General features: G+C 31.5%; 1 protein-coding gene across 3 annotated transcripts in view; it reads left to right on the plus strand.

The window, feature by feature from the left end:
• The window catches only part of LOC130452612 (semaphorin-2A), a 1,040,595-nt gene that overhangs the window by 1,010,685 nt on the left and 6,346 nt on the right, over positions 1 to 23,564 (plus strand). For all 3 annotated transcript variants that reach the window (XM_056791958.1, XM_056791957.1, XM_056791959.1), the window contains 4 exons: positions 1,328 to 1,598; positions 16,342 to 16,572; positions 20,330 to 20,488; positions 20,580 to 20,834. In XM_056791958.1, coding sequence (XP_056647936.1) covers positions 1,328 to 1,598; positions 16,342 to 16,572; positions 20,330 to 20,488; positions 20,580 to 20,834 — 916 coding nt within the window. The remainder of the gene's footprint in view (positions 1 to 1,327; positions 1,599 to 16,341; positions 16,573 to 20,329; positions 20,489 to 20,579; positions 20,835 to 23,564) is intronic.

Consider the following 23,564-nt stretch of genomic DNA (forward strand, 5'->3'; position numbering starts at 1 on the left):
TAATTTTCTTTAACTTTTTACTGCCTTGATGTTTCTATTTTTTTTTTGAAATATATTTGTATGAAAACCGAAATAGGTATTTATAAAAATATATAACTTACTTACCACCAAAGCAATATAATTATGTGGAAATAGTAAAATCACGACTAGAAATTCAAAAATTGCAATAAGCAATAAGTTCAGTTCTGTTATTCGGTTACTTAGAGCAGTTTATCACAATAAAATAAATAACATTCTTTATATTAAGTTTTGGCCAACACTATATTCTAAATTATTATTTAATTTTGACAAATCCTGTATAATCAAAGAATTTAATCCATAAATTGACAGATAAAAACAGGAGCACCAACTTCAAAAATTTATGTGACATACCAACATAAATTTTAAGGTTATAAATGATAAAATATAAAAATTTTGACAACTGCAATTAAGAAAAGAATCAACAACGAGAGAATTTTTTTTGGCAAGAAAGAAAAGAGTAAAATAATTTTAATTGAAATTTAAAAATTAAAATCTTGATAAAAAAGGCATAAAATATTCAAAGGATTGATAATTAATAATTGTATAAGTGTAGTAATAAGAAATTAGTTTAAACAATTAAATAAAGTGAAATAAGTGAGAATACTCACAAAGGTACAATTTCCAAGATAAAGAAGTTGTGAAAAGGAAAAGAACAGGAGTAGAACTACAGCGGAGTATCTGCAAGGCCGTAACAATTTCCAATTTAAAAAAAATTAAAAATACAACATAACAAACACTTAAGGTACTGTTCTATTAAGTTTAAGTATATCTTTTAGTATATAATATTTGAGTTCACATTTCCATATAATTTAGTTTTATGAGTGTAATTACAAGTATGAATGAATGAATGAATGTTTGTAAAATAAAATAATTGTAATAGCTAGTTAAGAAATTGTATATTTTGAATATTTTATTCATTATAAAGAACAGACCCGGTCTTAAAACTATTATAATCTGACCTTATAACCATAACAATTTATCGCAATAAAATTTTTTAATTTGACCTCACAATATAATACCCTGAGAATAAAAAAAAATAATAATAACATAATAAAATAAAGAAATTCAAATAATTATTAATGGCGCCCAAATTAAAATCTGATTTTATTTAAAAAAAAATTTATAAAAATAAACATTACACATTATCATACCATAACAATACATAACTATGCTAATTTTCTATCACTTTTGTGGTTATTGTCATTTATTCAAATATAATTTTATTTGCAGAATGAGAAGTTTGTTCGTATATTTTACCTCAATTAATTTATATATCCAAATTTAACTCACGATTTATTTGTTTCAGGCAAATTTGACTCATCTTCCTCGGAATACGTTCGTGCCTGGTATAGGTATGGGTATCGCGAAGTGTCCTTACGACCCCGCTGACAATTCCACCGCAGTATGGGTTGAAAAGGGTAATCCTGGAGATTTAGCTGGATTGTATTCTGGAACTAATGCAGAATTCACAAAGGCTGACACTGTCATTTTTAGAACAGACTTACATAATTTAACAACGGGAAGAAAAGAATACAGTTTTAAGAGGACACTGAAATATGATTCTAAATGGCTGGACAGTAAGTTATAATAATCAAATTCTTCTATTTATTCATTTCATTGATCTTTTTTGATGATTTGAGGATTACAGTAAACATTATTAAAGCGAATAATACTTGTAGAGAAATAAATCAATGCAAGACACCTGATCCTTGCTGCTAGTGCAATATCTCCCCGTGTAATCGCTATCCTAACAGCAGTAATCCGTTTATTTCAGTAGAAGGAACAAACGGGCAAACACCTTTGAGCGTTGGGTTACCTATTACTGGACTGAGAATGTTATAATCGCATCTCTTTTTAACGCCCGTTTCCATGGCCACAAAGGTGATGTTTAAACGGAAAACGAGAACCTTAGGATGTTTAAAGCGGATTAAGTATTCGTGAGGGGTGAACTGTTTTTAAGGACAAAAAATTATTTTTGAGGGCTTTCATAAGAAATTCGAAAGTATTATCATAGTAAATATGAGTGTACAATCTAAAGTTCAAATTTGGCTTATGATTTTGTTTCTCTTCAATTCATTTCTACCACAATTTCGTTGCAAGATGATAGCCAAAACTGCCCATCTTTAATAGGGATTATCTGAAACGTTTCTTTTCATCCTGAAGATGTCGGAACTGATCTATATAAGTTATTTCGGCCATTTTAGATGCTTAATGTCTGTTTGGCAATCGAATAAGTGAGCCGTTGTAAAGATTTTTCTGAAAATGGACAGTGTGTATCAATCTATCATTAAATATTTGTGTTTGAAAAAAATACATCTTTACAAATGAGAGCGGATTTAGACTTTTTACGGATAATGTAGACAAATTGAGGCGCGTATATTGTGTGTGGATAGACGTGACACAAAAACACGACACGAACAGGCGCAAACGCGCATATTGTAGCGCAGGTTTTAAATTGACTCACGAGCAAGTGCATCGAGTACTGAAGTATCACGCTAGTCCCGCTAACTTACGTCACCGCACATGCGCTATAAGCGTTTCAATTTGCACCTTGCCTTACAGCTGGCAACTGTATCACAACTTGACTGACGACGAGTGTTCAGAATGGACAAAAACTGCGCCAACCAGCGATAACATCGAAAAGTATACCAATTAATGGTACTGGACGACAATCGGATTAAGGTTAGAAAGATAGAAGACCATCGGTATATCAAAAGAACGCATTTTCTATATACTGATTGAAGAATTATGAATGCGTAAGATATCCGCTCGTTGTTTGTCGTGTTTGCTAACTTTGAACCAAAATCTCATTCACATAAACATTTCTCATGCTTTATTGACGCGGTTTAATAAAATATGCGTTTATTTATAACTGTAGAAGTAACCTGATTTGCCCACTGCTGTACGAACTTACTGGCGAAAAAGGCAAAGACGGTGTTATCGGGCGGAAGAGTTATGGCGATCGTTTTTGGGATAGTCGTAAGATTTTGTTCATCGATTATCTTTAAAATGATATATCAAGTATCAGGACAGTGTAATTACTTGATAAGGTAAAAAGAGAAAATTGCATGACAGCGACCGCATTTTAACAAAAAAAGTACTCATCCATCAGGATAACGCATTTACTTACACTTCGGTAATTGTCATGACTCAAATTCACCAGATTTGGCCTCATCGATTTTTTCCTATTTTCTTACCTCAAAGTTTCACTTGCAGGAGATAGATTATCGTCAAACGAGAGCGATGCATATTTTGAGCAGATAGACGGAAACTATCATTTGGTTGGAGCATTACAATTTCATTTAAAAAAACATATAAATACAGTAATCGCTTACTAAACACACTCTTTACACCAATACTCACAATTACATTATTTAACATAGGTTTCGATAACCAAGTTTTTTTCTTCAGAAACTGAAGTTAGTAAACATTCAAAATTCCAACTTAACAGTAATTGCGAAAATCCTATAATTTTTCAGCTAGCTTCAGAGGTTAGGCTCGCGAGAGCTAAACATTTCCCTTTACTTTAAAATTCATAGAGATCGTGAGAGAGAACGTTTCATTCGATTAAGTTTGAGCTCTTTTGGTTCGTTCATACACCCTCTTAAAGCTGTAATTCAGCTTAATTCAAATTATGATACTTAAATGAGATATTTAATAGGCTCAATATTCCACTTCATATTATTAATGCTATTTGTCTGTTTTCTATATTATCTTGATGTGTGTTAACTAAATGAGTGTTATTTTAATTTAGTACCTATATTTCTATGAAATTATCACTCAGTTTCCATCCGATCTAATAAGCTTCGTGTTACTAGTCATATGGGATCACGGATGAGGATCGGGAACACGATTCGCTGGTCTCTAATTAGAAGCGTTCTCCCGCTTCACCTTATTGTAATCGTTTTGTACTAGCTCTTATACCCTACAGCCGGTTACAAGTATTCTCTGTTTCCTTTCTAAATTCACAAATTAGAGCCTCTCACATGCCAACTATACTGAAAATGTGTAGGAATTATCTTGAAACAGGTGCGTACCTACCTTATACATATATATTTCCTAATAATAATTCTCAAAAAGAAGAAAATGGGAAAGAAATTATTGATACCGTTGTAAAGTTAGTAAGGTGTTTTTCTTGACCTTTAGGATCATCCTTGCCGAAGAACATAAGACAATGACAAAAATAATTAATACTTTTGGGTCAGCTTTCAATAAAGTAATGATAGACAATATTATTGCTGAAATTTACTGAAAGGATAGAGATATCAACAATAAAAATCGGTAATAGTCACTGCTTTCAGAAGTATGAAATGACATAGAGAAAACTCTCCATGATACAAGATTTAACATCTCAAAAAACATGATTTCGGAATATACTGTCATTATACTTACTATATGATGCTGGAATATAATTTATATATATATATATATATATATATATATATATATATATATATATATATATATATATATTTATATATATATATATATATATATATATATATATATATATACTTTTATTAAAATTTTCATCGATTTGATGACTGCAGTAGTTGTGATAAAGAAGAGACTGTCGACCATTATTGTGTTAACAGAATATTTAGTACAGTAAAATAATATTTTGGGTGAAAAGTGTTGTAGGATGCTCAAAATTGACACAGATTTTCGTGATTATGAGTACTTGAAGAAGAAAAAATTTTACTACAGGATTTGTGGCTGCAGAAAAAAAAATATTTCGAATGATAAATAAGAGAATGCATTTTTCTATCATACTTTGAATATTGAAACTGTTCTTATAGAATAGAGGAAAATGAAAGGAGCGGAAAGAAGGAGGTGACTTTTTAACGGCAAAACTACAAGTTCCATGAAAAATAGTTAAATAGCAAAGTTGTAGGTAATAAAAAGATTCAAATTTTTTTCACATAACCTCAAAATTTGTGTGAAAAAATTTGTTTCTGTTACAAAAAACATTTCGCGAAATTTGACAAAAACGTACATTTTTACCTACTTTGGAAAAAGCTTTCTCATGGTCAAATGTTCATGCATAATTGTAAACACACTGCCTTCTGATATGTTTACGGCATCAGCTATCTCACGCAATTTCAATTTACGATTAGATTTCCAAAAAATTTTGATTGGAAAATAGACTAGAAGTCTTAAGAAACACAAAATACTTGGTATACTTGTTTCTATGACGATTTTCATTTATCATACGCAAAAGGGTAGAAGATCATTTTTGTACAAAATTAAATAAACTTTCATTCTATATAAACAATTTCTGACTGTGTTTGTCTTTCGGTATTCGAAATGTAATAAAAAAATGTATTTTATATTTTAAACTCAAAATTTGTTTGCCCTTCGCTCCCTTTTTTCAGTAAACAATTTTGTGAATATTTATCTTCCGTTATGTATAATAAAATTAACAAAATGGAAATATTCATGATTACCAGTTTGAGAATAAAGAATAATAGTTTTTCATGAATATATATTTCATATTATTAAACACCAACGTCTATGGCTTATCATGTTTGCAAAATGTTTCGAAACCACACTCGGTTAAAACTGATGGTAACCCATCGAAATTATTGAGATACCTTCCTTCCTTCCCGTAATTAAATCGCTTTCTACGTAGACCTTTTCTGCTTGAATAATTGCCACCCGTTTTCCACTTTCCACTATGTGGCCAGCAGTATTTATTATTTTAATCCTAACCGTATTGCAGAAAACCAGGATATTTAGCATTGGATTTAATATTGTACCTAAACACTAGCTACCTGTATCAATAAAATCCATAGATATCTAAAATCAAGACAAGGGATTTTATAGATATGAAATATATCCATAATTCCGATTTAATTTTTCAGCAGCTTGAAACTGCTTTCGTCGATGTTTCCACTTACTTATATCTTTGTATGGAAAATTGGCTTGTGGTTCAAAAATTGTTCAAAATTTGTACAAATTAAACGATGATGAGGTTATTCAAATTATAATTCTTTTCAAGATATAAAAAAGTGATTGACAAATAATGCAGTGAAGCTTATCCACCAAAAACACCGTGAAAACAAAGTCTACATGCAAATTATTCCCATAAAATTATTATATACAGGATAAAGTAATAAATAAAGTAAAAAATATAACATCAAAAGTGTAGCATGACCAATTATTTTAACTGAAAAAGAACTATTGAAACCCCAAATACCAATACAAAACAGGATAAACTCAATGTATAAAATTTTCCAATGTAATATCTCTATATAATTTAATATTCAATAAATTCGATACCCTTTTCTTAATAAGAACTGTCTTTTTTATCGTTGGAACCACTAAGGCAATTTGTTTTTTAAATTTGAGAACAGAAAATAAGCCGTGCTGGCGAACAGGATGCATGAGGTACCAATTCCAAAGGCAGTTCATTGATTTTGGCTTTTACAATAACGGATTTGTGATCTGTTGCATTGTCTTCATGAAACCACAGTTTCTTTTTAGCAAAATGAGGACTTTTTCCTTGATTTATTTTCTGAAACATTAAAATAAACTCTTCAATCTTCACCTTGTTTGGATGTGGTTCTTCGTTTTCAGTTTCATAACTTTAATTGCACCTTTGTCTCGAGTGTAAAGTGAGGACCAATGTCACAGCTTTCTTAAGACCATATTTTCAGATAATATGCGATGAACTACACTTGAAATGACTACTGAATCTGCCAACTTTTGTACTTTCCATCAACGACAATACCTCTTTGTGAATATTTTTCACTATTTCTATACCTACCACTACAATACTCGTTTTGGTATCTCATATGACCTAGTATGAGTTCTGTTCTATTTTATTCTTGTAATCAAAGAATCAGATTCACTCAGAGAAGCTTTAATTTTGGCCTTCCAAATTAAATTATTATATCGCATATCGCAATAATGAGCAAATTTAAAACCGGTACTTTGTATTAATACATTGGAGTTTTTCAAACATCTAGTTACTTATGGTACCATCCAGATATTTTTGAATCAAAATTCCCTTATTGTTCGAGTTGTATTTAGACAACGAATTTCTGTTGTAGTATGAAATTTTTTTTTTATTCTGATCCAGAATTTCGAGTCTTCTGTGTACAAATTTTGGTGTAACGTCAGTGGTTGATATGATGAAAATTGAATCAAAGTTAGCTTAAGATTATTTGATTTCATCAGCGAATTCGATTTATTATCATTTAGTTGGAGTTTCTCTTCATTTTGTATGTTTCTCACTACTGTGTTAAATCCACCACTCTAAGTGGAATATAAAAATTCTTGAGGATAACTAAATTAGAATCATTATTCTACAAATTTACCTATCACCCTTTCCTAATATTCTAACGATATCTAATGGAAAACATCCGCATTTTGAAATTTTACGCTTCGAATAGATCCATTGTAGTTTTTACAGGAAAGTTGAGCTTATAGAGATAAAAGCAAAAAGTTTTTGTTTTTTAGCAAACGGGAACAGAACTTTGATCGTCCTCGTTGTGAATAATAAAAATAGTGGCGGCTACCTCCTAACCGCTCTATTCACTAGAATTATCACAAAATGTTCGTTTCGAGGAAATGCAGCGTAATTTCACATTGACTATCCCTAAATTATTTGCTACGCTGTAAAAAACCTTCATTCTAAAATATATCTTTGATTATCACCAAGATAAAATTGTCTGTTAAATTTAGGTCGGTATCTCAAACGCTATTCATTTTGATGCTTTCATCCAATGTAATTTTCATAATTGTTCACTCCAAATTTCAAATACAATCGTAGAGAACGAACGAATTTTAATGCCAGCTGGAAGTTTTGGAAATGTTCTTTTTCCAGTCTAGATAAAAATTACACATTTAGCTAACTTTGTAATAATTATTTGATCTAAGGGCTCTCTAGAACTTTCAAGAACTAAATCAAATAATTTCTCAATTTTTACCCAGGCATTCATTATTTTTTTGTGGTTGATATCTTACATCAAATAATAGGTATTATTGTTATTTTATTAACGTATTAACCAGAATTTATAGAAGAGACATTCCGGAGCCTACATTATGGTAGTATAACGAGCTACTCTTCTTGGAGCAACTGATGATTCGTAAAACATTGAAGAGTTAATTGAAGCACCACCAATTACGATATAATTGACATTTACTACCTTAAAAAGGTTAAAACATATATGGCAAATATAATACCAAGTTGTTGGGTCAATTTAGTGAATATTTAAATAAATAAACACATAAAAGTCTCAAGACAAAAATTGTTTTACATCAGGACAATGAAACGGTGTATATATATTTGTACAGTTTTCATAGCAAAAATCCTACGAAATTCCTCCACAACATTCTGCTTCGTGTTCTTATTTAAAAACCTCATAACTCATAAACAAATAGTCTTGAGAAATCTTACTTTTTGGACGGACTCAGACAATTGAAGAAACGATGTATAGCACCTACAGAGCTCAATAAAAACCTATGTCGTGAAATTCAAAAATACTTTAGAAAATTATAGATACCTCAAGTATCTTTTAGTCTAATCTCTCACTGTTAATTTTAACTAAATTATTTTTTATAACCGAATATTTCATCTATTTTAACCATATGGTTTTTAGCTTTCACTTTCCAACTCTGGGTGATCGGGATAAAGCACTATTAAAAGCACCACAAAGTTTTTAACCGTGATTTTTTTTGAGTCAACAAGCAAGAGATATATCTACGAGTTTATACTATTGTCAAAAGCTCGATTAGACGATCAATTGTGAGCGTCAATTGCACCCCTCAATGTGCTTCAATCAAATATTCTTCAATTAAAGCAGTCCACTACTAATGACTGTCAAACATCAACTATACGACTCAAATTTTAACAGGATTCGAATTACAGATGCCTGTTGATAGGGAGGAATGTTGTTTCTTCAGTTAAAAGGCTGGACATTCAAAATAACACCCTCGTAATTAAAAAAGTTTTAGTTCACTCTTTAATTTATTTTGATATGTTTCTATAAAATTTGTTTCAATATTTGATATTATTTCACTAAAATCAATATAATTAGAAATTTTTAGTAATTTCACATCTTTATCGAACACAATTTCGTTCTATAATTCCGTTAATGTATTAAACACGTAGTTGAAAATCTCGAAAATTAGACGAAAAATCAAGGATATTGAAGATAAAATGATAATGGAAATTCATAAAACTTCTCTAGAAGATTACTACTACGATTGGTTAACAATATATCATTTTCCAATTCATACAAATTCTCCAAAATTCAACTTTTACATATTATGATGATCAATTACTTTTGTTATATTCCTATCAGTTTGATTTCATTAATTAATTCTATAATCGGGTTAGATTAGTGTAGCCGATATAGATAGACTGCGCCAGTTAGGAATGGACAAAATGCTCACCGGCCCCGAGTGACTAGCGGCCTCTCTACCACGCAAATTCGTCTATCCAATTACCGGTAATCTTCTATCGGGGTGAGCAAAGCACCAGCTCAGAGATAATTAAATCATAGACTGTACGGATGAGGTGATAATGTACAGTCTGATAATATTGCAAAGTTCACAAAGAGAATCGAGCTCTACAATTCCTATCTCTTTCTCTCTATTTCAGACCAATAGTTTTCTTTACATATTGATCAATAAAGGTTTAATCTAGAATATATAGTATATCAATCAAAAAGTAATATCAATTCCTATCTGATGCTAGAACTATTTATAAAAGTAAATTTAATTCCCCAATTAATAATTAGAACAGGGGATCGCTTTCTTAGATTAAATTCAAACGAATAATCGTGAACACATTTTATTTTGATCAATAATGTAATTACTTCATTATTTTATATTGTGGTTTTGCAGAATATTGCCTCTCCGTGGATCCAGATTCTTTCCGATTAAATATTAGTATACTGGATAAAATTGTACACAATATAGAACTAACTTGACAATTTGACCAGGTTTGAGTTGACCGCCGAACAGATAAAAACGCCATTTTGAGATTAAAACCTGGCTTTGCATTACTTCGTGGTGGTTTTCTTGAAAAAAAAAAACATTTGTCTTTACCAAAGCTCTTTATTTATTTATAAATAATAAGTAAAAAATTACGATTAGTCTCCCTCTTACTTACTATCGACCGTTGTGCGAAAGGATTAGTCATTGAAGAAGATATTGTTCAATTTCTGAATCCGCGCAAGATGTTCTGAGCCGCACTGAAATCAATTTATTTATTGCTTCCTAGTTGAAGGTGAGATCAACTGATGTCGGTATGAAGAAAGTCCAAAACCTCTTTATCCACCTATAACACTTTGTATTCCAAAACTCCTTCCATATTCTGCAATCGAATGATTTGTTATTGTCTTCATCTTCTTGGCACTATGTCTGATAACGATATTCACAATAGAATGAACCGGTTCGTCCGGTACAATTATTTGTTATGATAAACATGCAAACTGTAGATTGTTGTAGTAAAATATTTACTGAGTATTCTGGTTTTTATGTAAGTGATTATATTTTATTAGTTTTTCAATTTTTTTTTATCAGACTCTATTTGATAATTTTTATTTATCTTAACTGTGACTTATCCCAATAATTCTTAATTATGATACGCATTACCTGGCCAAAATTGTGCCTTCATTTTAATCTGTAATTCAGAATGACTCTACTAAGTTATCTCTCGGAATCCACGTCTCCAAAATACCAGCGGCTTCCATAGAAAATGGCGTCATCAAACAAAAGCATGTACAACTGGATAATTAAAACGGGGCGCTTTTCTATTTCCACAGATCTCTTCCTTTTCCATTTCCGATCACAAACGCATCACCAAAACATCCAGAAACGGACCTAATATCTAATTCATTGAAAAACACACTATGTTTTTGTAAATGTTTTGTTCTAATAAGAAAAATTAATTTTTCCTTGGTCCCTACATCTCAAATATATAGCAGCAGTAATCAATTGAATTATGTGTAGTTTTATTAGAATTTTAGAATTTACAAAATAGAGCTACAATTTTTACATAAATTATAAAAGATCTAAGAATTAAGAAATTAAAGTATTACATATATATATATATATATATATATATATATATATATATATATATATATATATATATATATATATATATATATATATTATTGGGGACGTGGCAACGAAACACCAAAGTGGACTAACTTTAATATTTTTTCGTAGCTTTCGAATACTTATGTATTCATCGCTTGGGAAATTATATATATATATATATATATATATATATATATATATATATATATATATATATATATATATATATATATTTTCTTCATTATTGCAAAAAGAAATAAACAGACCCAATGTACCGAATATCTCTTTTTAATAGAGCAGTAGGATGCCTGAAACCACGACGTAGCAGCTGGACTAGTTCTTCAATAACATATATGAACATAGCACGAACTAAAGAAATTATCAAAATAATCGACGGTTAACTTCCTATTTGATATCACTTAGCAGCTAAGTCTGAGCTGGGATGTGTTCCACGTAGGTTCCACGTACGTTAATAAAAAACAAGAAAAAAAAGTTATGGTAACCACATTCTGGATTTAATCTAACGTTATCCTGATCGATTACCCAGAACCATCAATACGGTACGTTATTGTGACTCGATTGTGAAGTGACGCAATCGCCGAATAAACCTCCTGCATTGCGATGTTAGCCCCAATACTGCTAGAGCAAATTTAAGGGAGAAATCTGAATACTCCATTGAGCCCGATTTGTGATCCAGTTTCCGAGGTAAAAGGAGCACTTTTACAAGTTGACTCTGCATTCTGCTAAATGCAAATGAACTTTTTATCACCAGTCGTATATTACAGAAGCTTCCAAGTTTTATATGTCACCCTTAATAATTTCATAGTTTTTTATTGAATTGTAATTTTTGTACTAACGGTTTGTTACACTGTCTCGAAGCTTGAAAGTTTAGTTGAATACTTCAATCTTAATTGGACATTTGTTGAAAACAAAAACGAATTTATCTAGAACTCAATGATTCTGTTATTGAAACCTCACAAACCTAAGAAATGATGCTTCAAATTTAGATCTTGAGGTGATGAGAGCAAAGACTAACGTAAATTATATAAGGAAGTTATTGACACCTTATTATTGATCCTTATATATGTACTTTTCCAAAATCTACCTTATGATGATGGGATTTGACAAAATATGTTCAACAGTGAGTGGAATAGGTTTTTCTTTCGAAAATACAAATGTATTTCTCTCCATTTCAACAGCAAATTGAATTTTCTGTGAAACTAACTCTCTCTCTCGCTCAAATACACATATAGCATATTCCGGTCCTGAAAAGATCTCTAACTGGTCGTAGTAACTGGACTAGTTTTTGTGCTGTTGATTACTATCTACCTCTGTCTATTAGCAGAGTTCCTCCGATATTCTACCCATTCCTTTCATCGCTGTACGTGTCTAATGTATGTGTATGTGAACAAACGCCATATCGACGACAATATAATTTCTAAATTAAGATTTTCATTTTGTTGGTCGTGCACAAATTGATTAAAAATTGTTTTCCAAAAGGTTCGAATTCAATTAGTAACTGTCTTGTTTAATTTGTAGCTACAGCATAGTGAAGGAAATTGCTCTTTTGAGTAGTTTTTATTAGTTTTAAACTATAAAGGAGTAAGGCGCTCTCAGAGACTATAAAGAAGGTGAAATATTTGGTCTTAATTCACAGGCAATTGCAACTAGCTGGTTATTTTCCAAACTGACAATCAGGGAAAACGTCGCCTCAAATAATGGATTACAAAGTTGTGTTTTCTGAAACACTGCTTCAAAGAGATTGACCAATAGAAATATAACAAGATAACGATAACAGAACAGGATAACGATAACAGAAAATTGAATCTTAATAATAAATATAAAAATCAATTAAAGCATCAACTGTTTTCGATAAATATAAAAAGAAAGGAGAATTGTGAATAATATGTTGCATAGCGGTAGGATGATACAAGTTAAAAGACAAACAGTCCAAATAAAAATAGCAGCGACAACCCACATGTTTGATTTTTTGGCATGATATAGACATATACATGTGACAGTGACATTGTTATCAATTTACTCACTGACCAACGTATTGTCAGAGGTCAGTAAACATTATAGTGTAAGCGTTATGGAATGTGTAGTTTGGGTACATACCAGTGATTTAAAGATATGGTTTTATCAAGTTCCTACTGATTGGAGGTCTTCGCCCTTCTACAATACATGGCGACCCTTCAACTACCACAATAATACTGACTTTAAAATCAAGTAAACTTCAAACCTTTACTACTGGCGTAAAGTTCGCAACCAACACTAAGAGCTACATAACTTAGACAAAATTAAGAGTGTTGCTCAAGTTCCTCGCGGTGTTGCATTCCTTAATTACTTCGTAGAAGCAAGAGGTTAATATTCGTCTGAAAAACTTAGAAATACTAAGAATAAAAAATGTAGAATATCATGTATGAATAACAGAACAACAATAGGTCTTTGTACATCAATTAGCATTATTCAAAATTTATCTAACTAAACACTAAACATTACAAATCAAACACAGATATAATTATAAATTATAATTATAGAAACAATTATGAATATAGCGGTATCAATTTTTATTATTGTCTAAAAAATGAAGTCAATCACTATCAGGAACTCCAAAATTGATTAAACGACATTGTCATTCCGTCAACTAGCATCATCACTTATTTTTATAGATAGTTTTATCAAAATATGAAATGGGGGTTGAGAATTTCTTTTGCATTGTTATTAAATTTTAAAGACCATTTTTTCATGCTGTTCTTATCTCGTTGCTATTCGTTATGTAGTTTAAGTAATGAAAATGCCACTTTATTCACTCCTTAATGTAATTCATTAAAACTTACATAAACACCGGAAGTTTCTAGAAGCAAAAACGATGCAAAAAGGCATGTTCCCAGCCCTCTTAATAAATTGAAGTACCGTGCCGTATATTTTGAGCATAAAAAGAAGAAATCGCGGCGGCGGCAATATTAAAAGAGCTTTTTGTATACCGATTACCACTAATCAAACATTTTCATACCCAATGCACTATAAAAGCACGGCTTGCTTAGAATCTACATAAATTATTGAACATTTTGATGGAAGCTCAAACCACGCGTTAAATTTTTCCACGTGTTTAACTAAAACGTTGTAACGCGCTTACGCATCTTTCCTATGGTCTTAACGTCATTACGCAAAATACATGGCTTCGCATTTTGCGGTTATCTGGGCGAAGATAATTACAAACCACCCTCACTGATACCGCCCTTTGTCGTATTTATAAAATTCATCCCCATTGTTGGCCGTGGAGGCCGTACATAGTCGTTTTGAAATTTGATACCATTTGGAGTTTTATTATTTGTTGAATGGAGCAGTTTCCGGTTACACGTTGGGGAATTCATTTAGAGTCTGAATATATTAATATACTGAATGAGTTTCAAATGGAAAACACTCCAATTATTTTACCGGAACCTCTATTCATTCATGTTTTAATTCTTACCTGTTTGGTGAAAGTGTATAAATTAATGATTTTATTTTTACTTCTACCTACTTTTTTATTGGAGTCTATTTATACATGTTAATTATTCAGAAGTGTTTGGCCATGTTTACATGTACGTCGATATGAGATGAAATGTGGATCTATCACTTCACTCCGGAATCAAAACGATCATCGTCTGAGTGGGCTGCAGCCGGTGAACCACGTGCGAAGCGTCCAAAGGCACAACAGTCAATTGTGAAGGTTAGACAATCAATAGCGAATACTGCATAGAGTTGTTTGATCGTATTACACTTTGAATTGCTTCCTCATCCACCGTATAGTCCCCAGACACTACCGATCCCAAAAATGCTCGCCGGTAAGAAATTCAGCTCAAATGAAGAAGTAATTGCTGAAACTGAAACTTATTTTCAAGTAAAAGATAAACCCTTCTACATACACGGCATCGAAAAGTTAGAAAAGCGTTGGAATAATTGTATTGCTCTCGAAGAAGATTACATTGATGAATAAAATGGGTTTTTGATAAAAAATGTCTTAGTCACACGACTTATTGAGTGGTATATTATTGGACAATGTGTCACTTTCTCACAACCAGGGCCTGAATCAATGATTAAAAAATTTCAGAAGAAATTGTATATGATCTTTAATCTTTTTAATATCATTTGAATTATAAAAAAACTATATTCAACGTACGATCTAATTGAACAATAGATATGGTGTTGTAGATTCATTTATCAACTGAGCTCAATAACAAGACACAAACATCCCATTTTTCCTATTAGAAAGTTGGCTCAAAATTGTCACTTCATTTTACGGTACATTTACATAGATATTATTTTCTGTTACCCGTATTTTATTCTTAGAAATAGAAATCGATGTTATTCAACGTGTTTTCCGAGAGGTCTTTCTTATTTATGTAAATTATTTGGAACAGCAACTTAATAAAAATGTAAATTGAAACCAAATTAGGATATTTGTACTTGCCTTAACATTAGTATTATTTTGGAAGCAAATAAAATTCCAACATAGAAATCTGAAGACTGCAGAGCAAAAAATACATTCTAGTTCTATATAAATCAGAAGGCGTCAATTTTATTTAATAAAAAAGGGCAAAATACGTCGCGTATCCTATAAGAGGGATGACTTTTTATTCAAATTTATATACTCGTTGTTATTGTTATAACGTTATTCCGTTCTCTCTCAATTTTGAAATTAAAACACTTCGTACTTATCTACATTTTTTAAATCTCATATAAAAACTGATCCCACTACCTATATAACTATACAGTCGAGCTTTAAAAGCAATTTGTACATTGTATAACATATTTGTTCACATTCATTGGCGTAAATGATCTATAAATTCTGGTCGAGTGGCATTACCATAGAAAAATTTAGTCAATTAATTGAAACACCATCGAAGCGAAGCTTCTGCTACATTATTATCGTCATGTTATATAAAATTCGTGTCACTTCACAGTCAACAGCTTCTCTCAGAGATATCTGTATTGTTTGAATATAAAACTTTTTTTCTGCCCTGATTCTGGATTATCGTTCAGTCGTTCACCCATCAATTCACAAAACTGTGAAGTAATAGTCGAAATCGTCTTCATCTAGTTTTGAGATTAATTTCATTTTGTCAGGATGGAATTAGTGTTTATTTTCTAAAAACACATCATTAAGATTCTACACCTACCATAAATTATACATTGTAAATCGATATTGTGTTCGCACGCAGTGTCTGGAAATATACTTTTATACAAAGTGAATTATTTTTTTATTTTCCATTTCAGAACCGAACTTCGTAGGATCTTTCGATATCGGAGAATATGTTTTATTCTTCTTCAGAGAAACCGCCGTGGAATACATCAATTGCGGCAAAAGCGTTTACTCTAGGGTCGCTAGAGTCTGCAAAAAGGATACAGGAGGAAAGAATATCTTATCGCAGAACTGGGCCACTTATCTCAAAGCTAGACTTAACTGTTCTATTCCAGGAGAATTTCCGTTTTATTTCAACGAAATCCGTAAGTATTAAATTTTGTTGTTTGTCTCGACTTCGAACAACAATGCAATATTTTTTTGCCGAATTAGTTTCCAATTCTATTGCGTACATAGGAACTATTTCATGATAAATGTATAATTATTTCATTTTATCTTTGTAATCATCATCAAGTCATTTTCATCCTAATCATTCAATTTTTATCAGTGTCTGTGCTGTACAGGCAAGTAATATTCCCTTTTTTTCAATCAATAATTTAATCACTTACGTTAGCAACAATATTTCGCCATCCTAGTGTCCAATAGAAATCACTTGGTTTTCAAGTTAAACATCTTGAGTTGGCATTTTGGACATAATCCAAAATTTTTGTCAATAAGAAAATGGTGAAGCGATCCGACTTATTGGAAATCCGAGGGTGCGATATCTAGCGAGTATAGTGGATGGGACAGTAGTACTTATCACCCTAATTCAATTATTTCGATGACTGCCTTTTGTATTATGTAAACCCATTTTTTCTCCTCAGTGTAATCAAAAATTTATGATGTCTGTATGATGCCGTTGGAGCAACGGTTGGCTTTGGATATGTTATGGAGAGCCCAACAACCTGCTTTGCTTATTTTTCCAATCTGCTGCAAATCTTCTTGGATAGTCGATCGAGGTTTATGAAGGGTATTTGAGAATTCTAGATTGATTACCTTGCATGAATTTGCCTCCAATTCTACTCTTAGCATAATCCATAAGAGTGAGAGAGATCAATAATACCGGATCTGAACTTAGAGAACCATTTTTGGCGTTTACGAAGTCTGCTGCACTTCAAAAAGCATCGCAAATGTTTTTACTGGATGCGCTCTTCTGATATTTAGTTGAGTATTTTTCCCTAAATTGTAAATTGGCTGCTTTGCGTAGAAAAGACGTTACTTTTTGGTACCCCTAATATTTCCTTTGAGCCCCAGTCAAACATTTTAAATATAAAAATTTACAGAATTCATGGAATACTTTTTTATTAAAACATTAATAAACCTAAGGAACGTATTTTATTTTAAATGATACTGATAGATGCTTAATTCCCAACTTAAAGTCAAATATGACCCCTAATGACCTTCTCTCTGACACTGTGAAAATATTATGAGTTGTCTTGGTAACTACCTCCAGTCGATATTTTCTCAAATGCTTGGATACAACTTCATTCTATGTTTGCTACGTCAAATAAAGAATCCGTTCCAGAAAAAAGAGATGCTCTTGACAGTTATTCTATTTGCCAAAAGTTTAACTTTAATACATTCGTTGAATGCTATCTACCTAAATGAGGTGTAAATCTCTCCTATGATGTTCTATGAGGAGTGTTTACGTATTTTCCATCTATTTCTCCTGATTTCTTTTTTTTTGGTACATGACCAGAATTTTTCAATTGGTTTCATTGAAGAAATATTTAATAAATATTACCAATCACTCCACGTATGCGTTGAAAACCTATTATATAAAAAATTATATAAAATGTTAAATGTATCCACGTCATTCGATTTAAAAGTAGTGGTTGCTGGATGAAACAATATTTGTCTTCATTCCATAGGCTGATTTTTTTATTATATAAATACACCAGTCGCATGGGAAAAGTATTTATTGTTTCTCGAAATAATTTCCACCACCCTACACTTCCACATGCGTAAAAATATTGAAACGGTGTCGGTATGTGGACCATATAGGGGTTTTGGTCTCATAATTTCAACGCTCTAAATTATTGTAGTGAATAAACTTTAGCATACTAACGAGTTGTAATTGTTTGATTTTGTTTATCGAGTACAAAAGCGTCTTTTTTTATTTTTTGCAAAGACCCATACTTTTGCTTTGTAATTAGATCTTGGTTACTCAGCAATAATTGAAAATTACCACTAAACTAACAAATTAAATTACTAGTTAAAAGATATGGAAATAAAACAAAGAGTTCGCCAACTTTTGACTACATAGTTAAATTCCTTAATTTTGTGAAGTTATGAGCATAGAATACGTTAGGTCAGTCTGTATTTGTGGTTTTGTTCTATTAAAAACATCATTATTCTTTGGTTATGGAAATGTTATTACGATTTTGCGCCGATTTCCGCCATGGTGTTTTATTCATAACACTGATGTCAAAAAAATAGGAAAAAGCATTATCTGAAAGTCATGTCATTGGCGATGGAAGACATTATCAGAAGCATTCCAGAATTGTATGACGCATAGGACCCTTTCAGGGAATTTCTAACTGCTTATAAGTGCATTTTAATTATAGCTTCTTTCACAAGTTAAAGTTTTGTTTCATTAACGACCCTGACAGTTGGTCTGACCGAGGATCTTCATATAAATTAAATAGATATGAATGAAATTTAAATACCACACCGATTCTTAACTGAATCCTGACCAAACGCATCAAGTCCTCAAACTTTATAGCTGATATTCCGCATCGAAAGTTGTAAAAAATAATGGCGCGGTAACTATACACAGAGTGTTGTGAGCTTCCGATTATGTCGATTTATAGGACAAATAAAAGTATTATCATATATAATTGCTGTATTCAATCTTGAATTATCCTAAAATGTATTAGAGTGTTTTGCGAATCCTCATAAGTATTTCCATTTTTCAATTAACATTTCATATGACAGTCTCCAATTTTTAATGAGAAAGAGCCACCTGGCAGCTCGTTTGAAACGTTTTCAAAATGAATTTTGAAACGGACACACAATGTGAACTTTGCAATTCCACTTTAGACAATTAAACTTTGATTCCGAACATTATACAATAAGTGGATTTTGGCGTTCGAATTTAATAAAAAATGAGAATTCGTTATTTGATTATCCGATAGTGTTGTTAATCATTAATAGTAAATTTTGTGTTCGATTAAATTTTTAAGTTATCTCCCAAAAACGTATTTTCGGATAATTTTTATTTATTTAGTTACTTCCAGCTTTTTTACAATTTTGTTGAACTTGAATTAGCACACTTTTTATGTAGGTATCAATTTTGCATCAATTATTACTGGTTACTCTAAAAATTCCTCCGCTTTTCGAATTACAGAAAATGTAATATTGGTCACGCATGTATTTATTATAAACTTTTGCAAATTTGAAATTCTCATTGTATTTGAACAAATGCTTATTTAAAATAGAGAACACAGAAGGGAAAATTATACCTTATAAATAATATTCTCTTAGTGGTCTGCATCTCGCCGTTGGCGTTCCTAAATCCTCGCACTCAGATTTTCGAAAACTCACTGACACTTTGCGCAGAGTATGTAAACCTTGATTGAAGTAGTGTTCTTAGTTTATTCACGTAGACTCAACTTTCAAGAAAACCCAATAAAATAAATCACCTGGAGATAGGTCAAGGTCGCGGTGAAGCCATGCTATATCTCAATCAATTTCTTTGAGAACATTTCTTTGTATATATATATATATATATATATATATATATATATATATATATCTGAAACATCCATGTTATATTGTCGTAGCTTTCAAAATAATGTTATTGAGGTTAAGAAAAGCTTGTAATATTTCTATATTTTCTGCAAAGTTAAAAATTACTGATTAGCTACGTGCACTTTCAGTCCCACTATGTAACATAAAGGTGATTGGTGTTTTCATTTAAGATTTTTTTACCTCAAAGTATACAAATTTAAATGAAAGGGAGCTTCTTCCTCCGAGAATAAAATATTAAAGTTGCTCAAACGCTTTTAAATTGTAATGACAGAGATTTTCTAAAATAATTTTCTCGTTTTGTAATCCAATTCAATCTTAATAATTTTCCAGAGAGTATCTACAAAGTTCCTGGCGATAACAATAGATTTTATGGCACCTTTACTACATCAACAAATGGACTAATGGGTTCTGCCATTTGTTCATTTAGCCTTTCGGATATCCAAGCGGCTTTTAATGGCAAATTCAAAGAACAGGCTACATCTTCTTCTGGTAAATACAATCATATTATATTATTTAATACAATTAAAATAATTCCAGTTTGTCGTATTGATTGGATCTAATGAATTTCCTATTTTTTTAGCATGGTTACCTGTTTTATCCGGTAGAGTTCCCGAACCACGACCAGGAGTTTGTGTGAATGATACGGAAACTCTTCCAGACACTGTATTGAATTTCATCCGCAGTCACCCACTAATGGATTCTGCAGTTATGCATGAGAACGAAAAACCTGTATTCTTCAAAAGGGATATTTTCTTCACGAGATTGGTCGTTGACAAGATTAAGGTAGATATTGGAGGTGCTGTTTTGGACTATACCGTTTATTACGCTGGAACAAGTAAGTATATCTCTTTTGGATCCTAATTAGATACAAAAAATTGTAAGGCGTGATTGTAAATCACTACTTGAAAACGAAAATGTTGATGGCTAATTAAGGAGCAATTTTTAATCAAACTTTTATTTTATTTTCAATCGAAAACTTTGGAAGGTAATTCATGAGTATGTATTTTGAAATATGTACTATGTACAACTTTCCGTTACTGTTAATCAAAATGATAGCAAGGTAATAACAAATAAATTGTTGCTTAAGTCCCGAAGAAGAATACTTTCAATTTTTCTTATTTAAATACTGTTAAAATGGGCAAAATTATTCTATTCCTTGATTATAATTTGTTTGTGTTTCAATATTAATACTCTCTAAATCATAAGTAATGTTATACAGTGTGTAAATGAAGTAACAAACCTACTAATATTTCGATTTTTGTTAGGTTTGGAAAAAATTAAAAGGTTATTCCAATAATACCAATAATTCGCATAAGTCGATTAGAAGTATACAGGTTGCATGTTGTAGACAATATATATTTTCAAATTTTCTTTATCTATTTAATAAAAATTGAAGCGCCAAGACCACAAAAGTACTCATTCAACAGTTCCAAATTTCGCCTTCTCTCTTCCATTAAGGTCTATCGCCTGTTGCTTTTTCGATAACTTTCCTCATCCTGGCTCTAGATTGCCACTCCACATACTTCGTGGTCGACCTCTCTCAATGCTCCATATGGAGATTTATCCCTTGCTATGATTACCAGTCTATCGTCTATCATTAGAGATCCGCCTAAGAATTTTCATTTCTGTGCTCTTCAAGAGTTCTTTCGTTTTTGATGTTTCTGCCTTTGTTTCTGATGTAAATGTTAATATAGGTCTGATTATTGTTTTTTTCTTGTCTTAGGTGTTTGTTTCGCCATACTAAGTTCTGAGTACCTCATTTGCTCTAGGTTTTTATTATTATACCTCGTCTTATATATCTCCATATCTGGTTATGTAACGGGAAGTTACTTAGATTTCATTCTGTTGCATTATCTTATCTTCTAGATCTAATTTGTATCTAATGGGCTCTTTTGATCTTGTCACCCATATGGTTTTTTTAGCCGATATATATTATGCTGTTTTCCTGTGAAATTAAAGGTGATATTTGATAATCTTCAAGATCATCATCGTTTTCGCACTTATTTATTTTATTCAATTTATAAAGTACGATTATCACAAAATAAAGATAAAAATTTTAAATAGAAAGCCCCAAACTTTGATGTCTGGTATATTCCAAGTTATCATTGAATATGGGGATGTTTTTAAAAAGACGCCGCGATGTCCAGCAAGAAGTCGAATGATGTAATTCAAAAGATATCTGGAAAATAAATTTGGAGACCGAAGTGTTGATGAACTTAAAGAAACGGTGGCCTCTTGTATAAGAACTGGATTCATGTGGTAAGGCACAACGCAAGAACTATTGAACGGTATTGTTACTTTACACCGATTTAGAGGTGTTTTGGCATTTGGAACGTGGGTTCCTCTGAGATACATCCACGATAAGGGAAATAGACGTAACAGTTCAAAGAAGAGCAGCAGTGGTGACAGTTCCACAGAGACTATAGAATAGAATATGATGAAGAACGATGAAGAAGATGCTTGCATGAAAACCAGTGGAGATCTGGTTTTGAGGAGATGACGGTTTTGTTAATAAAAAAGCCATGACAGTTCCAGGAGTCGTTTCTTTGACACAGCTCAAGAGATTTTCAAACCCAAAGATTCTTCCATAAATAATAAGACGGTCTACCTAACCAAATATGTCACACTGTATTCTGGCGTTACAAATTACATAACATCAACTCACTTTATAGTAAAATGTGAACAAACAACATAATAATAGATAATGTGGTTTCTTGTAAAACTCTCTTTAGTTAACTGAATTGTGAAAGGCTTCTTAGGTTGTAAATAAATTATAATCCCATTATAATAAACAATCCCCAAAATAAAAGAGAAGCAATATGTCAACTCAAAAGATAGGAGAAATATTAACTGGGTTTAATGAAAGTAGATCGTTCTGTTACTTGTTGAAGAGTCCTTGCTCCAAGCCTGATATGACTGTAGAGGTTTTCTGGACATTTATCTGATAAGGTCCTGTTCGGTAATGCTGGAATCGGTCAAAATCAAGTGTCGTATTAATGTCGGAGTTTGGTCGGTTGTGTATTATAATTTCAGTAGAATTTGTTCCAAAGAACTTGATACTCCAGATTAACCGTAGAAGCAGTTACATGAAGAAAACGACGTTGATAGAAGTTGACATAAGTAATCAAATTTTTGAAAAACGTAAAAGTCTGGGTAAAACGTTATAAACTTTAATGAATGAAAACAACAGTTGAAATCCCTGTGTATTGAATTACTTCTAATTCAAATACGACAATTTTATGAATAAACTTTAATTGTTATTAGTGGTAGATGTTTATTGTGATTAGGTACTTTTAAAATTCAACTCTGGTTACCGAACAGGAAAAAACGATACTCGAATATGGAGGTTATGGTAAGAAATTATAGTTGAGGTACTTCCCTTATTTAATGGTACTGCAGTTTGTAGGAATGTGAAACTTTTTGAAAAAGTGGGTTCAAATAAAAATCTTACTAAAAGTGGGCGAACAAAAACCGTAACTAATAATGAGTAATCTTTGAAAGCTATGCAAAGTTTTATAGAAAACCCTTGTACATCGATTCAATGCATTAAATTCCTAAGAAAAGA

Source organism: Diorhabda sublineata, chromosome 2 (genome assembly GCF_026230105.1).
Source record: "Diorhabda sublineata isolate icDioSubl1.1 chromosome 2, icDioSubl1.1, whole genome shotgun sequence".
In the NCBI taxonomy this organism is placed as follows: Eukaryota; Metazoa; Arthropoda; class Insecta; order Coleoptera; family Chrysomelidae; genus Diorhabda; species Diorhabda sublineata.